Below are 24,692 nucleotides of genomic sequence, written 5' to 3'. Positions count from 1 at the left end.
TAGACTCTCATGAAAAATGGGTAATTTAGAAATCTTCTGTGAAACTCTAGACCTTTGAGAATATAAACCACTGTTGTTGACGGGCCCAACAGCACAACATTAAAAGTCTCAAAAGAGGAAAAGACAGGAAGGGTTACCAAGGCCTGTAGGTCCTGGTGATGCCGTCCGGGCACATGGTGCCTATTTCATTTCTTGAGTGCAGAGGAGCTTGAGTGTGAAGGCAGAGGAGCCAGAGAGAAGCTGGTCTGGGAAGGTCATGATGGAGAAAATGTACCAGGTGTGCTTGTTAAAGCAACAGGGATCTCTGTGCGGCCGCTGGCTTCTTGTCCTGCTTACCCAAGAAGGGCTGCATGTCTTGTTTATTGCCTTCACATTAAATAGTTGGATTCAGATGTCATCGCAGAAACACGAACCTAAGGCATACTAGGGTACTGGCTCGTGGTGCCAGGGTGTAATTGGGTGACTTTAGACTTTTGCCTCCTGGGCTTTCTTAAAGCAAGACACACCATCATGAAACAGGGGGTCTTTCTCGCTGCCTGAAATGTAGACTCTCTTTGTGTGCCCTTCACTTACTTACATTTAAGAAAAAAATTGTAGTGAGACGATTTAACAGGAGATTTACCCTCTCAACAGATTTTTAAGTGTACAATACAGCAGCACTGGCGGTAGGCATGGTGTTGGATGGCAGACTTCTAGAACTTACTCCTTTTGCGGAACTAAAACTTGATGCCCCTTGAATAGAAACTCCCCATTTCTGCCTCCTCAAGCCCTGGCCATTAGCATTGTACTCTCCGTTTGTCTGAGCTTGAGTGTTTTAGGAACCTCCTGTAAGTGGAGTCATATAGTAGTTATCCTCTTATGACTGGTTTATTTCATTTAGCATAATGCCCTCACGGTTCATCCTTGTTGTCACACTGCTGACAGGGTTGCCTTCTTTAAGGTTGGGGAATGTGCCATGTGCCCTTTGAATGTACACTAAGTGCACTGCCCTGTCTTTTGGACCCTTTCTCCTCTCTTAATCAGTTCTCTGGCCTCTTGTAATTTCCCAAATGCCTTCGTGGCCTCCACTGACCAGGGCACAAGGAGAATGAACGGGCGTTCCAGAACCAAAGCAGGGGCCGAGGCCTGAGCAGGAACTTAGTGGAAGGGTGTGGGGAAAACAATTCTCACAACTGAGCGAGGTTGTCTTCTACCTCTTTGCTGTCTCCAGAAGGTCACTGCTACACCTAATGATCGGTTTTCCATGGATCCCCTTATAACCAGGCCCTACAAGGTTTTTCCATCACTTCCCTCCTGTGAAAACACCTGTGTCATCATGTCAAGCTACATTAACCTTGTCTGCTCATCTTTTAACTTGTGGCATTGGGCCTGGGCCTGTCCGCCAGTCTGCTTGGCTGCTGCAGTGGGCCCTGCTTCCCCTGTGCTCTCTCTCCAGGCACAGTGGGCAGCATGGCAGTGGACAACCCTGTTTTCTCTGAGCACGAGCACAGAGAGCTTGGGTAGAAGGCAACATATGTTTTATAAGATTCCTGAGGCCTATGGTTTTTAAGCCCATTGAAATCCTATCCAGAATCCTCGCTGAATTTTTCTAGTTTGCAGTCCTCAATACTCATGGATCCCACATATTGTATGTGGCAAGTTAAGTGGTAATTGAGGTTTGCAAATTTTCACGTAATGTATTCTGGTTTTCTTCCAGTGGCCTGTGAGCTAGAACTTAAACACAAGTTCGCTGTAGTTACTTCTTCCTGTTTAGAGAGCTGGCGTAATAGTTTGTCTTCTGGGCTCAAATAACCATGTAATTACTCTGTAATCATATAGTAATTAGCATGTACTATATGCATTTATTACATAATTATATTCCTGGAGGATTGCATGGCAATTATACTTAGATTCAGCATATCATTTTATATACTGTATAATGAACAAGTATATAATTTGTTGCCTTTTTCTTTTATCCTAATTTTAGTTTACCAACCAGGAGCTGGAAACGTGTTCTCCTGTTGCCTTGTTTATACCTCATCAGGCAGGTGCCTTGGCTCCTTTGGCTCCTTTTGGCCTCACTCAGTACCACCTAATTATCCATCTAAGGGACTGCTAGGGGCTTGTGGGCTGCCCTGGGCTCCCAGCCTTTGCACTCCATATACTTTCTCCTTGTCATGAACTCATTACCTATTAGCTTCAAGACACAGAGCTGATCAGAGCTCCCAGCATCACCCGGGACCCGGCCGAGCCTCAGGTAGAACAGAGCGAATGTGAGCCTCGGGGCCCCCCACCCTGGGGTCACGCCTGCCTTTCTCTTCTCTGCAGTGGAGCCCGTGCCCAAGGGGAACAACTGCCTGGACGCCGCCAAGGCCTGTAACCTCGACGACACCTGCAAGAAGTACCGGTCCGCCTACCTCACCCCGTGCACCACCAGCATGTCCAACGAGGTTTGCAACCGGCGCAAGTGCCACAAGGCCCTGCGGCAGTTCTTTGACAAGGTCCCCGCCAAGCACAGCTACGGGATGCTCTTCTGCTCCTGCCGGGACATCGCGTGCACCGAGCGGCGGCGGCAGACCATCGTGCCCGTGTGCTCCTATGAGGAGAGGGAGAAGCCCAACTGCCTGAATTTGCAGGACTCCTGCAAGACGAATTACATCTGCAGGTAAGCAGGCGCTGGGGGCTGGGTGATGAAGGAGCTCGGCCGGGAAAACCTTTGCGGCTGCTTTCCTGGCCGAGCTCCTGTTTTCTGGGTTTCTACAGGGCGGCTGTTTGGGGCAGGGAAGCCAAGGGGAGGGCAGGCAGTGGAGCCTGCTGGCCAGAAACAGACCTCGACCCTCGGCCCCAGGTTCTTCCAGAGCTAGTCAGGCGTTTTTAATGAGGGATGTTCCCGTCTTTAATTGGGGAATGCTTTGAGGGGTGCTTAGTAAGCATAGAGGGTCACCTGAGGCCAGGTGAGCGTGAAAACTCACGCCCACTCAGCAAACTCTGGGCTGCTGCTGGGATCTTAGGGGTTAACTCAGTTGGTGGTGGGGGGAGTGGCAAATAGAGAGGCTCTTGACAGTCAAGGTCTAAGCCTGGGAGAGACCATCGTGAGAGCCTGAGCTGTGTCCATCCCTGAAAAGAACTTCCAGAATGCCTCGGGCCATTCAGTCATCCCCGTGGCTAAGGAAAGTAGGCACCCTCCCACTCAGCTCCCAGCGGAAACCCTGCTAAGCCTGGCCCTGTTGTTGAAAACTGTGGCTTCCTTTGCCTTTTTGGCCATTTTTTAAAAATGTATTTTACTTTTTGAAGGAATCCATGAACATACTCTCCATGGTTGTTATTTGTTGTTGTTGTTGTTTTGTTTTGTTTTGTTTTGTTTTAAGGAATATAGAGTGACCCCTTTCACTCTGCACCCACTTTCCACCAACTGTCACTGTCAATAATTTGATGGGTGTCCTTCTAAATCTTGGGGTTGAATTTAGTTGCTGATGGAAGCAAGCCGATTCTGATCAGCAGAGACCAAGTCTTTGTAGCCTGAGGTGATGAGCTTGCTGCTCCCAGACACGGGGGCGGGATCCCCGGCTGGAGGTTCAGAGAGGGCACCATTTTGACAACAGCTGTGTTTTGTCCCCAGGGCAGAGCCAGGAGCCTTCGAACGCCTTCTCTGACCAAATCCTGTGCACTCCATGAGTGTTTACAGGCAGACAAACAGAGGAGGGTATGACTATGTGCTCGTTGGCTTATAGGCTCCCCATTTCTAAAGAGCAGAGAGCAAGGGTGAAATGTTATATTCTGAAGGTTCTGGTGAGCTGAGTAGAGCTGACAATGGCATCCCATTCTTTCCTTAAACTAGTTCTAACAGGGACCAAAGAAAATTAAAAGTCCTCGTTATCTGTAGAATTCTCGCATGCTCAAGATTTTTCTGGAAGTAATGTCCCTCCACCTTTTTTTAAAGTTCTCAGCAGGTGACTTGCTATATGAGATAGAATGCAGATGGGCAGTTGTGTCCTGGGAGGAGTCAGGTTCCTACAGTGGAGTTTCTCCAAGGGCTCGCACCCTCTTGGACCTCTGTTTCCGTGGGATCTTCTTAGGTACGGGCTAGAAGCAGGGGCAGCTTGCTGGAAGGATGAGGCAGGACCCCACGCATCCAGAACTTGGGGAAGCTGATCAACCAGAGACTAGAAGAACCATTCGCTGGAGGTGAATGCGGTTGAGGAGTGGGACGGGGAGAGGCCTAGGGACAGGCCAGGAGGGAGCAGATGTACTGAACAGCCCTCCTGTGAAAACCCCTGGATTTGAAACTCAAGTTCCTGGTGCCCCGTTAGTCTAAGAGCAGAAGAGATCCCTCTTCTAGGAGCAGGACTGAGTTTCTAGGATCTTCCCTGGCTTTTTGGTAGATGTTGTCTTCTTCATTGATGGGTCCAAACCAGGCGGCCTCAAGATAGGAAGTTGTACAGTGGGGGGAATGGAGTGATGTGTGAGGCCGCTGAGCAGCGGACGGGGGCTGGGAGAGGTGAAGGAGCCTCTCCTTTCTCTTCTCAGGAGGTTGGTCTTGCACACAAGCTGCGGAGGAGGTCTGAGACAGCTCCTGTATGGGCTGAGAGCCGACCCTGAGCAGTTCATCGGCGTTACTGCAAAACAGAGACTCCTGGGGGCGTCCAAGTGGCTTAGTCAGTTACGTGTCCAACTCTTGATTTCGGCTCAGGTCATGATCTCAGGGTTGTGGGATGGAGCTGTGTGTCAGGCTCTGTGCTCACCCTGGCGTCTGCTGGAGATTCTCTCTCTCCCTCTGCCCCTCCCCTTTCTCTAAATAAGTAAATAAAACCTTTAAAGAATCCTTGGAAGGTTGGTGTAGATTCGCTAAGTCAGGTTGGTATTTTGCTGAGATGTAGTGAGAAGTAGCTGAGAGATGGGGAGCTTGCGGTATTCTGGGGGGGATGGCAGGGGGAGTGTGCAGGTAACAGGGTGATTTGGGTGCTGTTTGGGGCTCAGACTGACCCTCTAGGAAGGGTCCAGGAATTATTTGTGCTGACACAGCCTCCGTGGCAGAAAGGCATCAGCTGATGGTGCAGAAATGTCCTGGGGGAAGCACAGGACAGTCCTGCCTGATAAGAACTGTGCCTGGTCACACCAAGGCAGGGATGTGGTGACCACAGCTGCCACGCAGCGGAGGGCAGGTGCACATGACTCGAAAGGTGTTTGGAAATCCCGATTCTGCACCACGCAGGGGTGCTCCCAAGTGAGATCTGTCTCAGCGGAATTGAAGGGTTTTATACCCTGTGCTGAGACTTCCTGGGAAAGTAAACCAGCACCTTCCCCAGTGGTACCCATCGGTGAGGGATTTAGACTGTAAGTTCTTTCCAGGGCCTGGACGTATTACTCAGGATGACCTCCTCCCTGACAGATGTGGTAAAGGTAATTTCAGCTGCCGGGTAGGCTCAGGGTGTTTTCGTTCATCATATTTTATTAATCTTGTATTTAATCCTATCCCTTTTATTCCATCCCTCCTCCGTCCATCTTGGGGAGGCCCTTGGGGTGCCTGCTGCCCCGGGCAGCAGCTGGGATTCCGGAGTTGGGGCCCCAGCGGGGCTCACATAACAGGTGCTCCGATGCGTACCCACCCAGAGACAGGGAGGTGTCGCGGAGGGGATGACCGAGGCCCTGATCTGAGTCTTCCAAAGGGCAAGGGACAGCAAGAAGAAACATTGCTTCCTAAAAACAGTTTTCTTCGAAAGCTCACCCTTTCAGACACCCCCCTCCATCTCGGCACCAGCAGCCATCACAGAGCTGCCTGGGCTCATTAAACCTCCCCTTGCACTTGCTGGTTTCCTGGTCGCGGCACACGGGTTCCTCCATCAGTGTCCAGCCGCCCCTGGGCAAAACCTGTCTCTCTCCTGCCTTGTGCCTTCCCACAGAAGAGAGGCAGCGCTAGTCTCCCCTTTTGACTTTGTTTTCTTTTCTCCTTTCCCTTGTAGAGAAGCTGGCTGGTTCCTTTCCTCTTGGGGGGTTTGGGGCCTCCAAGCTTGTCTATAGAACAGCAAATGCAGAGGTATTTTGAGGAGGATGTGATGAAATGTAAAAGGCACACATTCTTCCCCTGAAGCACAGCGTCTCCCTTGCCAGTCGTCCCTCTGGTTGCTTTCCTTAGTGCCTGGAAGGATGTCAGGACTGGGTTTGGCCATAAAGGAGGCATCGTCCTTTATTCCTGCTGCAGGTTGTTACAGATGCATAATTTAAACCTCCGCCTTACCTCCTTTCCCCCGAAGTCTGATAATCCAAAATAAACTCTACACTTGCTCACTGGCTCTGGGTGCTCAAATATGTTCATCTCTCCTTTATTTTTCTAACTAAAAAAGATGCCTCAGCTCAATTTTATTACCAAGAGGTCTGGCATCTTCCTCTGGAGTATGCCCCCTTCTGTTCTCAGCTAAGAGCAACAGAGTTCTACTCCAAAACCCCTTCTGCTTCCCATGCCAGGCCGAGAGTGAGCTGGAGGCTGTGGACCAGCTACCTGCCTGTGGCTTTAGGTGCTGCCTCATGGTGTCGCTGTTGAGAACAACCCAGAGGGTTCTTGGTTTGTGGGCGGGGCCCTTCTTGGCCATTCTGCACAAGGGCAACCTTGGGCACCCGAGTAATTTCGTTCATGCTCAGTGTGTAGCTGCTGTTTCCCAAAGCATGACGTGTTGCCCTAGGGGTGGAGCCCTAAGACGTTCCAGCCAGAGCCCGCCCACCAGCTAAGACTTCTGCTTTACTGGCGGTACCTTCCAAAGTGGCCATTGCAGCGTTGCATCTCCTTTCTTTCTTCCTTCCTTCGTCCTCTTTCCTTCCTCCTTTAAAAAAAATTTATTATGGTGAGAGCACTTGTCATGCCATCTACCCTCTGACCGCACGGTCTGGCGTTGTCATCTGTAGGCACAGGGGTGTGCAGCAGATCATTAGAACTCATTTATCTTGCATAACTGAAATTTGTATACACGAATTAGCGGCTCCTTGCTTCCCCTCCCCCACCTCTCAGCAACTGTGATACGGTTTTGGCTTCTATAGGTTGGATGGTTTTAGATACCTCGTGTAAGTGAGATCATGCAGTGTTTGTCCTTCTGTGACTGGCTTATTTCCCTTAGCATAAATTCCTCCAGGTTCATCTCTGTTGTCTCCTATTGTGGAAATTCTTCCTTTTTAAGGAAACAGTGCTTGGCCAGGGATATCTCGTTACTTCTGGAAGGATTCTGATAATGCTGAACCTCAAAAGAGAAGATATCAGGGCCTCTGTGCCCTCTGTCCCCCATCCACTTGCTTGTCCTGGTGCTTTGGCTCCGTGTACCCCAGAGTTTCCAGGAATGCTGGCTTTGATCAGGTCACCAAGTAGATGATTCTACCTGTTCCTGGGGACTGAGGATGCTACAGTTGCATCCTGGAGACCCATTTTTTTGTTGTATTTAGTTCTGTTTGTTTTTAGCAGAACCAGGAAGGTCTCTCTGATACAGCCTCAGAAGAACCGCTATGTGATTTTCAAAAATCCTGCTGTAGCAGGTGGAGAGCACCACTCTCCACCCTGGGCCCAACTCTGTTACACTTAGAGGAAATGTGTTGTTGTTAATTTATTAACTGGGCAGTTGAGAAACACATCACAAAACTATCCAACAGATTTCTGCTCCAGTAACTTAGTCTGACAGATGTTAGTGAACCTTTAAAAAGTGAGGAGCGGGCACCTGGGTGGCTCAGTGGGTTAAGCCACTGCCTTTGGCTCAGATCATGATCTCAGGGTCCTGGGATCGAGTCCCACATCGGGCTCTCTGCTCAGCAGGGAGCCTACTTCCTTCTCACTCTGCCTGCCTCTCTGCCTACTTGTGATCTCTGTCAAATAAATGAATAAAATCTTTAAAAAAAAAAAAAATTTAAAAAAAAAAAGTGAGGAGCATTTCCTTTGCCTAGAATCAGATCCCTTCCACGCAGTAAACTGTGGATCTTAGAGACCAAGGACATCTCCTCCATGGCTTGGGCTGCATTCCTGAGTTGCAAACTGGCTTCTTCTATATTACTATATCTGGGCTTGTCTCAACATGTGGCAAACACAGGGAGAAAATGGCTCAGAGGATAATTAATGCCTAAAACTAGATGGGTAGATTAATTTGGCACTTAATTTTATTTTACGCTGATTCATTCACAAATGGAAATCAGCAATTAGACAATGCAAACTTTTGAACCATGGAAAGAAAGGTTCGGGAATATGAGAAAATACAAGTAAAACATTTTCCAGTTGATTTGAGCAGTTTTTACTTCAAATGATTACATGGGAGTCTTTAGCCATGCATCTGGAGTGGTGAACGGCTGCGTTTTTGATGTGTCCCACCTACATGAGCAGCCTGCCACCCAGACTGTGTGCTGGAACCTGCCCCCCGGCCAAGACTCTTGAGGGGGGAGGTCCTGTGTGCAGGCAACATCAGGATCCTGAGAGAAGAGCCAGGCTGTCCTCTGACCTCTGCTGCTGCTGCCTTTGAGTGCAGCAGGGGGAAGAACGTGCTTCTACTCAGGTCCTCCAGGCCCCAGCCCCTGCCCCTGTTCCGGGCCTGTGCACCCTTGAGGTAGGCTGGAAGTCCACACCGGAAGCGGAAGCGGTGTCAGAGCTCATAGGGGTAACCTGAAGGGTGAATCAGACAGAACCCGCTACAGCTTGTGCAATCCTGTCACCTCGTTTTTCTTTCCTTATCTCTCCTTGGGCAGAGGCGGGTGTGGGGCCATTTGTCTGCTCCTGCTGGAGTCTGTCACTAAAAAAATGCCGGTCTAGATTTATACCACATCCTGTCTCTCTCCTACCACCCCTTCCCGGTGCCTCCCAGAGCTTAGAGTCTCTGCCTCACCTTCTTCCACCTTCCCTCACCTGCCCACGTCCTCACCAGTGTTGCTTTTGCCTCTCTCGGCCCGAGACAGAAAGAGTCAGAGACTTTATATTTGCACATTCTGTCAGTTACCAGAGCTGCATGGACAGATGGAGCCTTGGTTCCAGAACTGTGTATGACCATCTTCGAGGATGAAGGTGGGCGGAAGAAGGATGGAATGGAGTCTGCCCGGGAAGCCCAAAGAGAGAGCCCATATTTCCTCAGGGGGCGAGGTGTCACAGCGGAGGGTCTCAGGAGCCAAGGGCCTCAGTGGGTGAGAAGCAGGGAAAGTCCAGCAGAAGGAAGGTGCTGGGTTTAGGGAGGTTGCTGTGGTGGAGGTGGGAATAGGGGCCTGAAGACCATCCTGGAGAGAGAAGCGTATGTGTGATAACAAGACAAGAGATTGGGAGCCTCCAGTGCCATGTTGAAGTATTGACTTTATCCATGGAAGCTTTAGGAAGGAAGAAAGACATGACCAGCTGGGCCTCAGAGGGCTCCCAGGAGGCAGTGTGGAGGGGGATCAGCTTGGGGAGAGTCCAGGAGGCAGGTGGGAGGTTCTTATGGTGGAGCGGGATGGGAGCTGAACCAGGAGGAGAAGGTGATAGTTGGGAAGCGTGAGGCACCCTAGAAAGGAGAGTTTACTGAGAGTGTCTGGCATGGGCAGAGGCTACCGTGGGTCTCTCCATCCTGGTGACAAGGCAGAGATGATGGCGTTAGTAGCCAAGACGGGGAACAGGAGAAGGAGGAACAGACTTGTCTCTAGGGTTGGAGGGGTGGGAAGAGGACATGAATTGTTTGGGCCCTGCCGTGTTTGCGGGCTGTGTTCTTTGGGACTCTTGGTTCCATGAGAGAAACCTAGCTTAGGTGGCTAGGCCAGAAGAGGGGGCTTGTATTAACTCAGGCCTGGGGAGGCAGGGTAATTGGTCACAGCCAAGATGCCAGGCACAGTGTCACCGGAGCTACACTGTCACCTCGCTGCTCCTTCTGCTGCCTTCTCATCCTGTTTCTCAGTGAATGCTGCCCCCACAGCTGCAAGGCACTTACGCTGCCACCTCATAATCAAAGACGGACTCTTCCCCACTATAACCTGTTAGAAAAATCCTGCACAAGGACTTTGAGTGGCCTTGGCTGTGGCATGTGCTCATCCCTGGATGAGCCACTGAGGTGAGAAGGAATGTATATTTTGGCTTAATTGAAGCCAGAGTTGGCAGAGTCTACTACCAGAGTAGTAGTAGACTGGGCTGGGCTCAGAAAAACAACATGGGGTCTGTGGTGCACGAGGATGTCCATGTTCCACACGGAGAGGGAAGGCTTGTGCAGAGAGGCCCTCAGAGGTAAAGGCACAGTCCCCAAAGCTGAGGGGAGAATAGAATTTTAGGAAGAAAATCATGGTGAGCACAGGTGTCAGTCACTCAGAGGGGGAAAAGGAGTAGAACTCAGAATGACACTGATTTTAGCACATAGGAAATCTGTCCATCCATGCGACCACTCACCCATCAGGCCATCCCTGTATGCATCTACTCACCTATCTGTCCATCTACCCACCTATCTGTCCATCCATCCAGCCATCCGCCCATCCACCCATTATCTGCCCACCCCATCTGTCCATCTCTCCATCCGCCCATCCACCCATCCATCCATTTGTGCATCTACCATCTACTCATAAAGATGTCTCTCCATCCATGCATCCACCTACGTCTGTCCATCCTTCCATCCATCTGTCCATCCATCCATCCAGCTGGCCTTCAGTTATTGTGCCAGGAGTAAAGACTCAGCTTCTCATCTACAGGGCAGAGAGGAAGGCAGGCACCGAGAGTCATTGCAGCCTGGTGTGGTAGTCTGTGCTCAGAGGGGACAAAGTGCTATGGGAGAACAGAGGTGAGAACAGCCACCTCAGCAGGGTGGGTCAGCATGGCTTCCTGGAGAAGCTGCCTCTGAGCTGGGCTGGAGGGATGAGCAGCCCTGGAGAGAGAGGCTTGGTGGTCATGGGACAGAGGCCTGGGCCCGTGGGTGTGAGGAAGGCATGGGATGTCAGCAACAACCTACTCACCAGGCTTTGACGACGAGCAGCACTGAACACAGCACACAAGGTGGTCTCTGAGCAGCCCAGCTGCCCTGCAGGGACAGGCGGTGGGCGAGGAGCCCTGGGGTTGGTTCCTCCCTGGTTCAGCCAGGTCTTGCTAACTCAGAAACCTGGTTTCTGTCCTTTTTTCCAAATGATTGTCTTTCCTGACAAGAATACAATGTTCTCACACTGTTCAGCCTTTCGGTTTTCAGTTCCAGACAGGCGGAATGATGATCCCGGCCAGCCTCTGAATCCAGACGCACTTCATGGCTCAGTAGCTAAGACAGCACCAGTTTTAAAGACCGCTTTCGCAGACAGTTAGGACATAATGTCCGTCTTTGCATCATTTAAAAAAAAAAAAAACTACTCAGGTAATACATGCTCATTAAGTTCTTTATCTAATTTCCTTTTGAGCACTCACTGATTATTACAGAGTGGTTTCTCTGTGACAGCTTAGTGATGACAAAAACTGTTTCTACAAATAAGAGAAAACCCTCATGGACCACACTGGTTTACTCTGATTATTATTATTATTATTATTATTAACTCAGTCATTCACTAGGAGCACATTTACTGAGCACAGTCTATTTGACCTCAAGGGTTCTGGACATGTAAGTGATGTGCCCCTCACCCAGCAGCTCCCGCTTCCCCGGTTGGGCTCCATAACTCCCTGACAGCTGTCATGGGAGTTCAGGGTCCTCAACCCTCACCTACCCCAAGGCAGCAGAAATCGGAGACCTGGCTGTGTATCTCATGGGAGATGAATTCTTTGCTGTCACGGAGTGACAACAAGCTCTAAATAATCCACGGTTATGTCACCAGGTTGGGGTCATCCAGGTGTTTGCCCGCCTACCTTCTCCCTGCCCTGAGGCCATGTCATTAATCAGAGGAAAACCTCCATTTTCTGAATTGCATCTTGACCACAGCATGGGCAAAAGGGGGGGAGGGTAGATGAGAGATGTGGACTCATTTCTGAAAGTGCTGACATGGGGGGCCCAAGATGGCCGACGCCTTGTCCAAGACTGCCGGCCACAGAGAGACCCAGCCGATCCCCTGCTCCTCTGTGCAGTCTGCTGCTCTGCCCAGCTGTCATGTCACATGCTAAGACCAAAGTTCACTCACAAATAAACTGGCTTCCTCCTCAAGTCATCCTAATCCCAACCACATAGAGTCTATGATGTCTTCTTGTTTTTAATTCCAAAGGAAGGTGTTGTTTCGATTTCCTGCAGCTCCTTTTGCAAATGAGTTTTATCCACTGGACAAAAAATGGGAAAAGGGGAGACCTCAGTATTCCGGAGGGGCAGCCCTCTCATCCAGACCGATAACTTTTGGGGGCCAGGGGCATCCCATGCTGACCAGCATGCTGGCCCCAAGAAGCCGACTTTTCCCTCTCCATACTTGCCCTTTACCGGAGACAAGATTAGGGTTCACAGAAGGACCCATAGCCCATGGCCCAGAGCAGTCTCATTTTGGTAGGAGGAGATCTGCCCCTTCAGTTGTGGGCTAGCTCTTGTGCAACGCTTGGGCCAGGCTGTCACAGCCAGGCTGGGAGTCTTGCTCCAGCCAGGAGGCCCCAGACCCCTACTCAGGCATTACCCTAAGTTAGGTATCCCACAGTCATGTTGGCATTTACATTTCTATGGAGTATTTCCAATTCAGTGAATGGGAAATTGCTCTGTAATTTCCAAAAGCAATTAATTATGCAGAAAATTTTGCATCCAAGGAAAACAAGAATTTGTGCAAAGTTCCACTCCAGGCTGAAGTTGGGACTTTTCTTCTCCTTCCCCTGTGGTTGTCAGTGTTGCTGGTGAGTGAGGTGGGCTTGAGTGGGCACCCTGGTTGTGCTGATTCTAGGAAGCGGGTGGCTGGAGGCCTCAGTCTGGTGTTTGTAAAGGAAGCTGAGGATTCCATTCTTCCCAGGGCAGCTCTAGGGACTAAGGGAGGTATCTATGCAAAGGCATCAACGCCGTGCCTACCGCCTAACACTGCAAACACTCAATAAATGATATCTGTCACTCTTTGCATGTAAGCTGTTATCCTAAAGGATAAAGAAGCTTAAATCCCCGATGTAACGTACCCTTCCCCTTTAAAGGCAGAGACCTTTAAAGTAGGCTTGGTGGGTGGAGGGGGTAGATTCTTTGCTTTACACTTCTGTGCACCCACAGCATTAAGCAGTGCGTGGAAATGTCAACGGCGTTATGTGAGACCATGTTGCTAAGCTTGACACGTCACCGTCTTTCCAGTGTTGCACTGTTCGAGAAAAGTGGGGGCCAGAGGCGGGGGCGGACCAAGTCCAGAGGTCTTTGGAGCATGTGTCATCTCAAGAACATTCCTGTCGCGAATGGACAATTATTGGCATGCAAAGATAACCCAGTAAGACATGAACAGAGGTGGCCACGAGATTGTTCAGCCTGACGTGCTAAATTCACTATTGTTGAAACTGAATAGGCAGTGGGGGGACCCCTGGCAGCCTCTCGGGGCACGTGCTGCTTCAGTGACCCGGAGTAACTGTGAATAAAGGGTTCTCAGAGGGGCTTGGGTCTGAGTCAGTGATGTGAGCGATGCAGCAAAGGGCGGTGACTGACTCAGGGCCACTGAGACCGGTCCCTCCTGTCCTCTGGCTGGTTCTGTGCTGTGAATCATTCCATCAGCCCATTAGGAGGCTAGCCACAGCTGGGGGCAGAGTGGCTCGTGGTGCAGGACTCCGGAGCCCAGAATCTGCGGAGCCGGGGACAGCGTGACAGGAAGGCAGGGATAACAGTGATGGTGATGAGAAGGATGATGAGGAGAGTGACATTTGTGTGACATTTATGGTGTGCCAGGCCCTTGTGCTGAGCCCTTCACCGCAGCTCCTGAAGCGGGGCTGTCACTAGCTCCTACCCTGTCTCATGGATGAGGAGGTCACCCAGGTGGAGGCAGTGACGAGAGCCCAGAGGGTCTGTGGGAGCCAGAGCCCAGGTTCTGTGTACGCTGTGCTGCCCGTCTCTGGTGCGAAGTGGGTGCCTCTTGCAAGCAGCCTACAGAATTTTTCCTGAGCCGCTCAGCGTGTGTGGAGTTGGATACCTGAGGGGACTCTGTTTTCACAATCGATTCCTCTTAAAACAAAAATTTTGGACAAGAGACCTTTGGATCTCATCCAGATAGAGCTCAAGTGCCCCTCACAAAACACATTTCACTTCTCGTTCAAACAGTGGCTTTCTAATTTTTGGTTTCAGGACTCCTTTACACTCTTAAAAGTACTGAGAATCCCAAGAGGTTTTTGTTGGGGGCAGGGGACAGATCTAACTGACACGATATTGAGAATCAAAGGTGAAGAAAGGGTTACATATTTAGTCCTTCATTTAAAAATAACATCAAGGGAAAAAATAACACCGAGCAGCCCATTACATGTTACTCAAAATAACAGAAAATATTTTTATTGAAAATCACTATATTTACAAAACAAAAAATATAAGGTGAAATAAGGCATTGTTTTCTACTTTTCCAGTCTAGTGTCTGCCTGTAAAACACCTGGGGTCTTCTACTCGCTTAGGCTTTCAGTTGGTTGCAGTATCCCACATCGGGTGGCTTCTGGAAAAACAAGGTCCTCCAGTGACAGCATGGGACACAGAAAGGTAAATCAGAACTTCGTATGGGTAGGAAGCAGCTTTGACCTCATGGACCCTAAAAAGCTGAGATTACCAGGGTCCCTGGACCTCCCTGGGACAACTGCTGCACTAGAAGGACCAGAATGGTCTCGGGCTGGAAGACGTGTGTGGGCACACACGTTCCCATAGCATCCTTGAACTAGGACATCCTGAGTGTGTACCCAACCCGTTCAGCTCTGCCAGGTCAGAATGGTGAGGTTGGGAGAGTGGGGGGTGCCACCAAGTGCCAGGTGGAATTGATGCTGATCCCCCACAGAACTGCTGATTCCCATTAGCCGCCACCCCCACGGCTGTGTGACAGACTGGCGTGCCTGGCCCCTCACTCCGAGAGAGGCCCTCCTGGTGGGCAGCACCTTCAAGGACGGCCTTTCCTTCTCTGTTCTAGCATGCCAGAGGGGTTCAGTGTCACGTTCTGCTCAGTGAGGCAGAGCTCTAGGCTGACGTGTAAAATCCATCTGTGTCCGGAAGACTCAGTGGTTCTCTTCTCATAGGTAGGAGCCCATGCTGCAGGCAAGCCTCTGCTCCTTGGTGTGCTGGGTGGGGTGATACAGCCTGAGGGGAGCCATCCCACGTGATCCTTTGCCATGGCGAGAGCTACGGGATTATACTGGTGTTGGACCTGGGAGAACCCTTCCAGTTACAAACGCAGGATCCTGGAAGTTTGAGGGTTTGTTGTGAGTGCTCAGCAGTTGCAATGCCTACTGGAGAGTTGGCAGCCTCCATCTGATGGCTTTGAACTTGCTGGGATGGAGGTGTGGGGAGAGAGAATGCCCTTTGTGCAAGAATATTCACCTCAGTGTAAAATCCTGACACTGTCCTGCTGGAAAACCTCTCTCGGAAATAGGCAAAAGCAAAAGGGGAAATACCTCTTCCATGTCCCAGGGTGGCTCAGGGGGTTAAGGCTCTGTCTTCAGCTTAGGTCATGATCTCAGGGTCCTGGGATCAAGTCCCACATTGGGCTTTCTGCTCAGCAGGGAGCCTGCTTCCCCTCTCTGTCTCTGTCTGCCTACTTGTGACCTCTCTCTGTGTCAAATAAATAAATAGAATATTTTAAAAAATTGGTTTAGCTAAAAATTAGGTATATGGCTTGAGAAATGTGCTTTTTTGCTTCGCATACTAGCTGGTGGTTGGTTTATTCAGTGGCTCAGTAGGACTGCAGTGCCAGGTGCTTTGAGGGACCCAGAGAGTCAGAGACAAGTGAGCCATCTGAACAGTGTGAATGTGCCCAACGGAGGGAAGAGAGCTGGGCTCGGGGACTTCTAGGTTCCATTGTTCTGTAGCAGTGGCTCTCCAATGTTAGCCTGCTTTGGGATCACTTCCTGACTTGTGAAGCCTAGGATGGGGCTTGATAACTTGCATTTCTAGAGCATTCCCAGTGATGCTGCTGGAGCCCACACTTGGCCGGAGAGCCACGAGAATGTTGACCCAGTTACACTGGTTTGATGGTCTTGCTCTGCTCTCAGAGGGGTCTGCAAAATGGGGCTGAGAAGGAGCAGTAGCCAGATTGGACTTGTGAGGCAGTGAGGAGGGGCGTAGGAGAGGACAGCACGTTGTGGCTGCGGCGTGGGCCGTCAGCCCTGTGGTGGCAGTGGCAGAATGAGGACAACAGTTCAGATTCCATGCTGCACTGATGTCCGGCTCTAATTGGAAGGCTGTGGGGATCCGCTGTGAAAGGCTCTGATACCCACCCCCAACCCCAGACTAGGGCCTTAGAAGCCAAGGCTACTGAGGAATGGCTACCGTGTGTCTAGTAAGTTGGCGCCTGAGCAGCAGGGCTGCCAGGCGGGAGCTTGTCTTCTTTGCAGAGAGGACACAGATAGTTTGTTTTCCGTAGTCTGAGCTTGGCCAGAGATTGGAATTCATTTGGCGGAGTTATGCCTGGAAAATACGAAGTAAAACAGAGGGTTTTGAGGTAATTATTTGAAAAGAAATCCTCCTTCCAGAATGACCTTTGGAGCAGTCTTTGACCTGAACCATTCAAATGAGGAATGCTGACATAGACACTTTGCTTTGCTCTTGTCACTTTTGCCGAGTGGAAGCATCTGTCTCTGGTTGTCAGGAGGAAGTGGGAGTGGGCAGCACTGCTGGTGACGCACTGTAATGCAGATTACTCAGACACACGCGGGTGTTTGACCTGCCAAAGTGCTGTGATTCCATGAGCCCAGGTCTCCTTGAACCTAGGCCTGGACAGTGACAGTGTGGTCTCAGAACTAGCTCGCTGCTTATTGTAAGAGAGGGACAGTGGAGGATATTGGTGGGGGGAGGCCATATCCCAAAAGGAACCGATCTCTGGCCTTGACCCTAGCTCACCATGGCCACGGCCTCATACCTAGTGTCTTGGACTGACGGTGTATCATGTCTGGTCATTGGAAGGTTAGTGCTTTGTGGGAGCCATCTGCAGTCTGGGCCAGGTGCTGGGCTGGCTGGGGCAGGACTACCAAGCTCAAGGTGAGCAGTCTTGGCGATGGGTGCCTGAATGCTGATACGGCCTTACGTGTCTACCCTGAAGCCCTCAGGCTGCAACCCCAGCATCCCCGAGCTCAGAGAAAGCAGAAGGGGTGCTTTCTGGGTGTACAAGAGGTACCAGCAAACACTACCTGTCCGCTGGATTCTGTTCCAACCCACAGGGGAGAGCGCCCCTCCAGGGAGCTAGACTAAGTGTTCCTTGTCCACGCGGGGCAGGGGGTGACCCAGCCGAAGCCGTTTCCATGCGGGGTCTGGCCCTCCCTGGCTGAGGCTCCTGATAATCTACTAGGTAATACCTTCTCTTCCATGTGACGGAGGAGAGGCACCTGCTCCATTCCCTGCCTCGCAGGACTTGGGCTTGTGGGGGAGGAGAGAGAAAGAGCCAGCGCTGGAACACCTTGAGTGTAGTCACAGTAACATTCGTATCCAGCCCTTTTCTGTGCCAGGCAGTGGGTCCTGGACCTCAGTCCTCCCCATATGGGAGGATGCAGAGATGAAACACAGCAGCAGGGACCATGGAGCTTTGAACCTGTGGTCTGACTTCAGGACTTCTGGCTTTTCAAACCATGATGCCCCACACTCACAAGCTCTGGGAAGGGACCACACATGTGTCTCCTCTTCCAGGAAGGCGCCAGGGAGATGGCCCCAGCCTAGCCAGCTCCTGCCAGATGCCTTCTGTCTCTGGCCTCAAGAGTGTTCTCTGCAGTCCAGAGAGGCCTTGTTGGGGAGGCTGCTGACTTCTCCCCGTGGCCTGTCTTACACCCCGCACTTCTTGACTTCAGTAGCACCCTCCGGGGGGAGTGTATACACCGCCAGGGGTGGGGAAAGGGTGCTCAGTGGGGGAAGTCTTGGGCTGAGGGACTTGTTCACGGAGCTGTATCATGGGATTGCATTCAGCCTTACTGAACGGTAACAACAGATATTACTTTTTTATGTTTTTAAACTGCAAACACTATTAAACTGAAAGGATGCCCACTCATTCTGTCATTATACTTTATTGGACCCGGTAAATATCACTTACATCCACTTAAATCAGATTTCAGCTTCTCAAGCACACAATTCTTGTCAAAATGGCATCAAAAGCCCAAGACTAAATTTTTTTTTTTTTAATTGAGCGTTCATGTTCCTATCCGTGTTGTGGGGGTGAGTAGGAACTGGAGAACCTATGGTTTTTTTTTTGAAAATTTGGCTCTAACTCTTAACCAGCTCCATGACTTCGGCTGGATGTTGACCTTTCTGGACCCCAGTGTCCTCCACTGTAAAGGAGGGCTAACCCCAGTGATCAGGCTCTTGTGTGTTCATTGACACGGGCCTAGAAAACATTGCCCACAGAGACTGGCTCTAAGGATACGCAGTTGGGGGAGGCTCCCAGGAGAGCCCTGAGTGCACTGTGAGTGGGTTATAGGAAGGCCGGAGCTCACCTGGTTGGGTAGACTGGTTGAGGGGACGGTGTCCTAGAAAATGGCTGATGGGGACCATAAAAACCGGCTCCTCAGCCCTAAAGAATAAAGGGGAAAATGTTTTAAATTCAGCAGAGAGTGTTAGGGAAAATGTGGAAAATGGGGCTGAGATGTGGGGGAGGGGCTGCTGTTGACAAGAGGACAGTCAGTGTGAGAAGGGATTACCGAGGAGAGTTTTGGATATTCTGGAAAAGGGGGCGTTACCTGATGGCAACGGAATAAGTGATTTATTCTTTTGACGTGTAACACCACAATTCCCTGTCTCCTGAGCATTGGCCCATCCGGAAAGGAAGATATTAGGGACTAGTTGTTTGCTGAGCTCAAAGTCTCTGTTGACCTTAAAACAACTTGCCTGGAAGAAAAACGACCTAGTGTATATTTACTATTGAACATAATTTTCCTTAGGAAGTCTGCAACCCTATTAAAGATTAATAGGGAATCTTATTTTCATATGTTTCTGCTTAAAGTCTATTTGTGCAAGTGTAGGCTGTTAGCCATTCAGACATCCGTTGCCTTCTTCCTCCACCCCCTCCCAGGGCAGGCAGAAGCTAGGCTCTTTTAATGTGTGGAGGGTAGATTAACATTCTGCTGAGCTTGGAGCTCAGGTACCACAGAGGTGTTTAGCGCTTGTCCTTTGGGGGTAAGGGCAAAGGGAGGAATTTTGCAAATTATTAAAGTCAAGAGAGCCTGTGTAATTTCAATTTTTCATCTTCTGGGAACCCCCAAAGAAGCAAGGTTTGACTGAAGGAGGCCAGGCAGCATTTGGGATAATTTCTAGAATTTACTTATGTTTCTCTAAAGTAATTAGAGTTCAGTTTCTCTGGCTCTGAGCATTACATGATGCAACGCTTCTTTCCAAGAGGTCAGACAGCACCTCCTTAAATTTATATCGGCCTGATGCCAGCCAGCTCAGTAGACTATGGACCACATCTGGGGACCACATGTAGTGACCTGTGGAATTGCCCTGAACTGTTTCTGAGTGTGATTCCATTGGCCTATAAAACACATTCCTCTGCTAGAAGATGCGGAGGACTCACAGAAGACGTCACTCTTTAGTGATAACAGTAGGATTAAGCATGATGTTATTTGAGCACATATAGACTTTAGACATGTAGATTAGTGATCTCAGGATGAAGCATTTCATACACCAAATTATTAGCAGCAGAATTTGAAGAAAAAGATTACTGTGACTGTCTCTACCCTAAGGCTTCATAGAGGTCTCCAGGGCAGTGTGGACATCCTGGGCTGGTCCCGAGCAAAACAGAAGACACCACACTGACGAATCCTATCCTCCTCCAGGAAACTGGAGGTCATACACAGGGGCTAGGTGCCTGGCACCCTCATCTTCCAGGACTGCTGTGAAGGCGTTACTGTCATTCAACTGGAGTAATCAAGCTTCAGAGAAGTTAAAGTATTCACCCCAAATGTCATGTTTAGCAAGTGGTTGAATTCACACTAAAGACCTGGTCCATTTTCAAATTCTGTATTCAAAACCTCTACTCTACACTGACTTTTAGAAGAGTGTATGTTTTCTGTGCTCTTATAGCAGGTTGCCACAAACATGATAGCTTTAACACAAATTGATTCTCTTACGTTTCTAGACATTGGAAGCTATACACAAGTCTTGTGGGGCCGAAATCCAAGCGCCCGCAAGACTGAGTTTCTTTTGGAGGCTCTAGGGACAAATCCATTACCTTGACTTTTGCCCACATGCATTCTTTGTCTCATGGCCCCGTCTTCGAAATCAGTAAAGGCTGGTCCAGTCTTTTGCACATGGCGTCTGACCTCCTCATCTGCCTTCGTCTTATACTTTTAAAGACCTTGTGATTATGTTGAGCCCACCTGGTGATCCAGAAGAATCTGCTCACCTGAAGACCTAAAACCATAAGCACATATTCCAAGGCCCTTTTCATCACCAGGCCAGGTAACATGTTCACACCGTGGTTCCAGGATTAGAGTATAGACATCTTCTGTCTACCGTAGTTTATCATGAATTGCAGAACAGATTAGTCCCCTACTACTACGGTAGTATATCATGAACTGCAGAACAGATTAGTCCCCGGTCATTGCTAGAAATCACAGAGCCAAGTATGTAACTTTCATCCAGCCGAGGGTATGTGTGCATTTTGTAGTGATAGTACTACTCCCTCTGTCTGATTTTTCAGTGGCCCCAAAGACCTTCACTCCGTTTACATTTATCTGTTGCATCAAAGAAAGCTACATCTGAAGGCATCTTGAAATTCTTTCTAAAGTGAGAGTGGGCATAAATAATTCAGTAAAACCATGGAGGGTGACCTTTGCTGCCCCAGGGGTGCCTGAGCAGTTAGTTGACTTGGGGCTTCTCAGGTTCCCGGGTTGAATGTAGGGCAACTGCTATAATTCACTCCTGAAGATGGAGGGGCCTGCAGAGTTTCACGAAGTAAATTCATCCTATGTTGGTCTAGAGTTTTAAGGAGTGGCTGTACTGATGAAGATTGGTTGAGCGTCTAGATTTCTGTTTCTTCTTGTGGCCCAAAGCCACAACACTGATGACTAATACTTGTGCAGAAATATGAAAGACTGATTGGATAAGATGGACTCTCAAAGAGTTTTGACTGATTTGTCACAGACCGTTAGTAGATATCTGAATGTTTTATGATAATTTAATCATCCAGAAAACCTCAAATTTCTCTTTTCCTTCCATTGCTTCTCATAAAAACAAGCACTGTCCAAGTGGAGTTTTGTGCACTGGAGGACATCTCTTAGCGTGGATAATACAGAACAACTTTATTTGCCTTGGCCGTGTAGCCAGTGTAGGACTGTTGGCAGGGTCTTTGTGCCCGAGGGGGACTTACAGTCTGCTTACACTATGACCATCCGTGAGTCCATGGAGGGATTGGAGAGGGGGGTTGAAGGGAGGAGTTCTGGCCTGAGGGCAGCTCTGGGACATCCGACCCAAGGCTGTCAAGAGCCCCTTCACTGTTGGAATGGATTCCCTTGCCAACTGCCATAGCTTGCTTTTCAGATTTTCCACGTAGAGATTAGCTGTCAAACCCTGTCAGCCCCTCCGCAGCTGCTGATTGACAGCTGTCAGTGCTTGTGCAAGGTGGCTTCATGAGGGATGCCGAGATCGATCAGATGCCGACCTGGACGCCCTTCAGGGGGCTGCCGCTGTTTCACGTCCTCAGAAAGGCTAAGGAAACACAGCATCTCTGCCCTGCGGCGTGCTTGCCCGGAACCCTCACCCTGGAGAGAACCCCCAAGCAGGACACAGGGACTAAAGCCCTGGGTGACACCTGCACTTCCCGAAGTCCTTCCTTGGAAGGGCTTTGTCACCACACCAGGGGTCAAGCCCTGAAGGTGGTGATCATAGCCTCCTGTGACCCACATGCTGGGCCAAGAGGTACCAAGGAGCTGGACGAGCAGCTCCTTGTGATCAGGCTTCCCCAGGGCAAGTGAGGACAGCGGCGTGTATTAAATGGGCTGTAGCCTCCCAAGTATCATGATGAAGCTGAGCAGGGCTTTGGGAGGAACAGGGCAAACCTCTTCTTGGCTGCGAGGGCTGTATTGTGCCAGGAAACAGAGATGTTAGGCAAAGTTTCTTGGACTTAACAGTACTTTCCCGAAAATAGGGGGTCATAGTTTGGCTGTCAATGAGACGTCCATTAACTGGTTGGGCTTTAATCATCCCATCAGGGTGGAAACCCACATTAGGGGGCTGAGAAACTCAAGGTGCGCAGAGCTGTGGGTATGTGTGTCTGGGGGTGTGAACCTGCCCCAGAATTGCCCCAGGGAAGCCACACTCTCTCACGGGCCTGGGGAAGACCCTGGCTTTCTGAAGGGCAACCTGTGCATCCCCCCAGCTCTGCAAACTGTGCCCCAGAGAACATGCTGGGCTTTGACACCCCCACCCCCGCCGGAAGCTCACATGCACCCACAAAGTGGGGAACAGCAAGGCAAGAAAACACCTCTGCAGAATGTCTTGAATATAGGCTCTGATCTGCGAGACGATGCTTTCCAGATGTGCTCTCGGTAGGCTGCCGGGGAAGAAGGGCTAAGGTAATTTTCTAAAAACGGAACGAGAAAAATCTGTTTTGTGTCACCGTACCAGAAAATCACCATTCTAGAACTCTTGCTTTGTCATCCCGGTGCTAATATTAGCAGCATGTTTTTCAAATTATTTTTATTCTGCATAAGAGATTAGCAGTATTAACAAACTCACTGCTACTTAGTCATTTAAAAAATATGTCTTTCCCCCTAAGTCCCAGGGGGAAAAGTAGCTTTTTCTTAAAAGTGCCTTTATTCTATGAGCTCATATGACTGAGCGGTATTAAGTAACACCACAGGATTCCTGGCTTCAGGCTTCTGAAATTTGTTTTGGTCAGAGTCATTCCACTGACGTAGCCTCCGTGTGTGATACAAGAGGCCGGCGGAAGGTAGACTAAGAGGCATGTCCCCCTGTGTTGAACTTGCTGTGGGTCTGGGCTACAAGGGCTTCAGGTTGAAATGGACCAGAAATTGGGGAGAAAAAAAAAAAAAAAAGAAGGGCTACGAGATGAAAATGTATTGGGTAATGTGTATTCTGGATTCTGGGTGAGGAGCTTTATAGAACTTTCCATGAGTTCTCACAGCAGCCACGTAAAGCGACTGTGGATGGCATTCGCCCCATTTTCCAGGTGAAGAAATGGAGTTGGAGAAGTGATCTAGTTTGCTAAGGTGTGAGAAGATGAAAGGTAGAGCTGGGGCTAGAGACAGGTGCGTGTCCCTCTTGGGCCTGGCGTGCTTTGTTTCCTCGGACTTTGGTTTCCTCTAATTAAGAAAACCTTTCCAGACTACATGGCTTGCTTTGAAAACTGAGACTTGAAAGCCCTGATGGTCCCGCTGTGGTCAGAGACAAATGCTAGTCATTTCTTACCCAAGCGGGTGAATAAAGGGATCCCTTCCCAAGGTTCCGGGTTTGGACCAGTCAGTCAAGCTCTGCAGTCCTCAATGGACCCCAGCGGTGGCCCCAGAGCCCCTCAGTAAAGGGAAGCCTAATGCATCGATAGACTCGTCAGGCTCAGATTCAGGGTCCTGGATGCATCCATGACCCCTGCTGGTCTCCCGCATGCCATTCAGAGCGCTCATGGAGGCTAGAGTACAACATTAGGCTCTGAAGAACAGTCTGGTCAAATGAAGAACAGTCTGGCCAATCCCCTCTGCATTTTCCCCTTCTAGGGCTGACACCTGCCATCTGCCGCCACCCACCGTGTGACTCAAGGCAGGAGCTAAACCTTTTGGCCTTGGGTTTTCTTACCTGGGAGAGGAAGGGGGTCCACTGGAAAAATCTGGATCTCTGATGCCTAGATGCGAAATCATGTGTCATAGCAAAGTAGACTCGTGGGTGAGAACAATAATAATGCTTTGAAAACAAGTACTCTTTTTTCCCAAGTATCTTCAAGCAGCCCTAGATTTTATCGCTGAAGTGGAAGAGAAATCCAAGAGCTAAGAAGTCAGCAATGAATGTGGGAGTTCTGGGGAGTTCGGGTCAAGAGGCTGGATCTCACTCAGAACCTCACGATTCCTGGTCCAGAGCTCATTTCCGTGAACCACACGGCTTATGTCCAAGTGTGAGATTCATCCTGAAAAAAAAAAAAAAACCACATTTAAAAGAATAGGATGATCCAGGAGGAGTTAAAGTGAGCATTACTAGTATGTTGGATTTTTTTTTAACTCTTTGCTATAACACTATTTTCCTAAAAATATTACAGAAAAAGTAGGTAAATGACTCCCCCACCCACTGTCAAAAGACCATCTGCTGTTTGAGAAGACTCTCCTAGATTTTATCATTAGAATCGTTTTTCTATTTCCCGTTAGCAGCAGCACGCTACCCTTAGTGTGATACGTTCTGCATAAACCACTGTTTTTCTCTTCTGCCGGTTTCCTGAGGCTACCTTGGCATTTACGGTGTTTTCCTCCTTTCTAAGGGTGGGAATTTTCTCTTTCGGAGGGAGACACATTTCTACATTAGTGCCTATTCATTTCCTTTTCATTTTCTTAGAGAAAATCAGGTTCATCACCGCTTGTAGTCATGGAGATTTCATGTCTCCAGAAGAGATCCAATTGTGGAATTTCTTTGTTAATCCCACACTGGACGTTTAAGCTTTTGTGTTTGGATCAGTGCAGCCCAGGCAGGGGAGCAACCACAACAGGCTACAATGAGACTCTTTAACCCAAGGCGGGCAGGGCAAGTGTG

The 24,692-nt window shown here is 49.6% G+C and overlaps 1 protein-coding gene across 1 annotated transcript in view; it reads left to right on the top strand.

The window, feature by feature from the left end:
- Window positions 1-1,674: 1,674 nt before the first annotated feature.
- LOC309859338 (GDNF family receptor alpha-1-like) overlaps window positions 1,675-24,692 on the top strand; it is a gene marked incomplete at both ends in the record, with an annotated part of 45,045 nt that continues 22,027 nt past the window's right edge. Inside the window, 2 exons of the mRNA XM_082719987.1 lie at window positions 1,675-1,762; window positions 2,308-2,644. Of these exons, the coding sequence (XP_082576113.1) occupies window positions 1,675-1,762; window positions 2,308-2,644 (425 nt within the window). The remainder of the gene's footprint in view (window positions 1,763-2,307; window positions 2,645-24,692) is intronic.

Source organism: Mustela nivalis (assembly GCF_964662115.1).
Source record: "Mustela nivalis genome assembly, chromosome: 2".
NCBI classification, from domain to species: domain Eukaryota; kingdom Metazoa; phylum Chordata; class Mammalia; order Carnivora; family Mustelidae; genus Mustela; species Mustela nivalis.
This window is presented reverse-complemented; position numbering and strand designations above follow the sequence as displayed.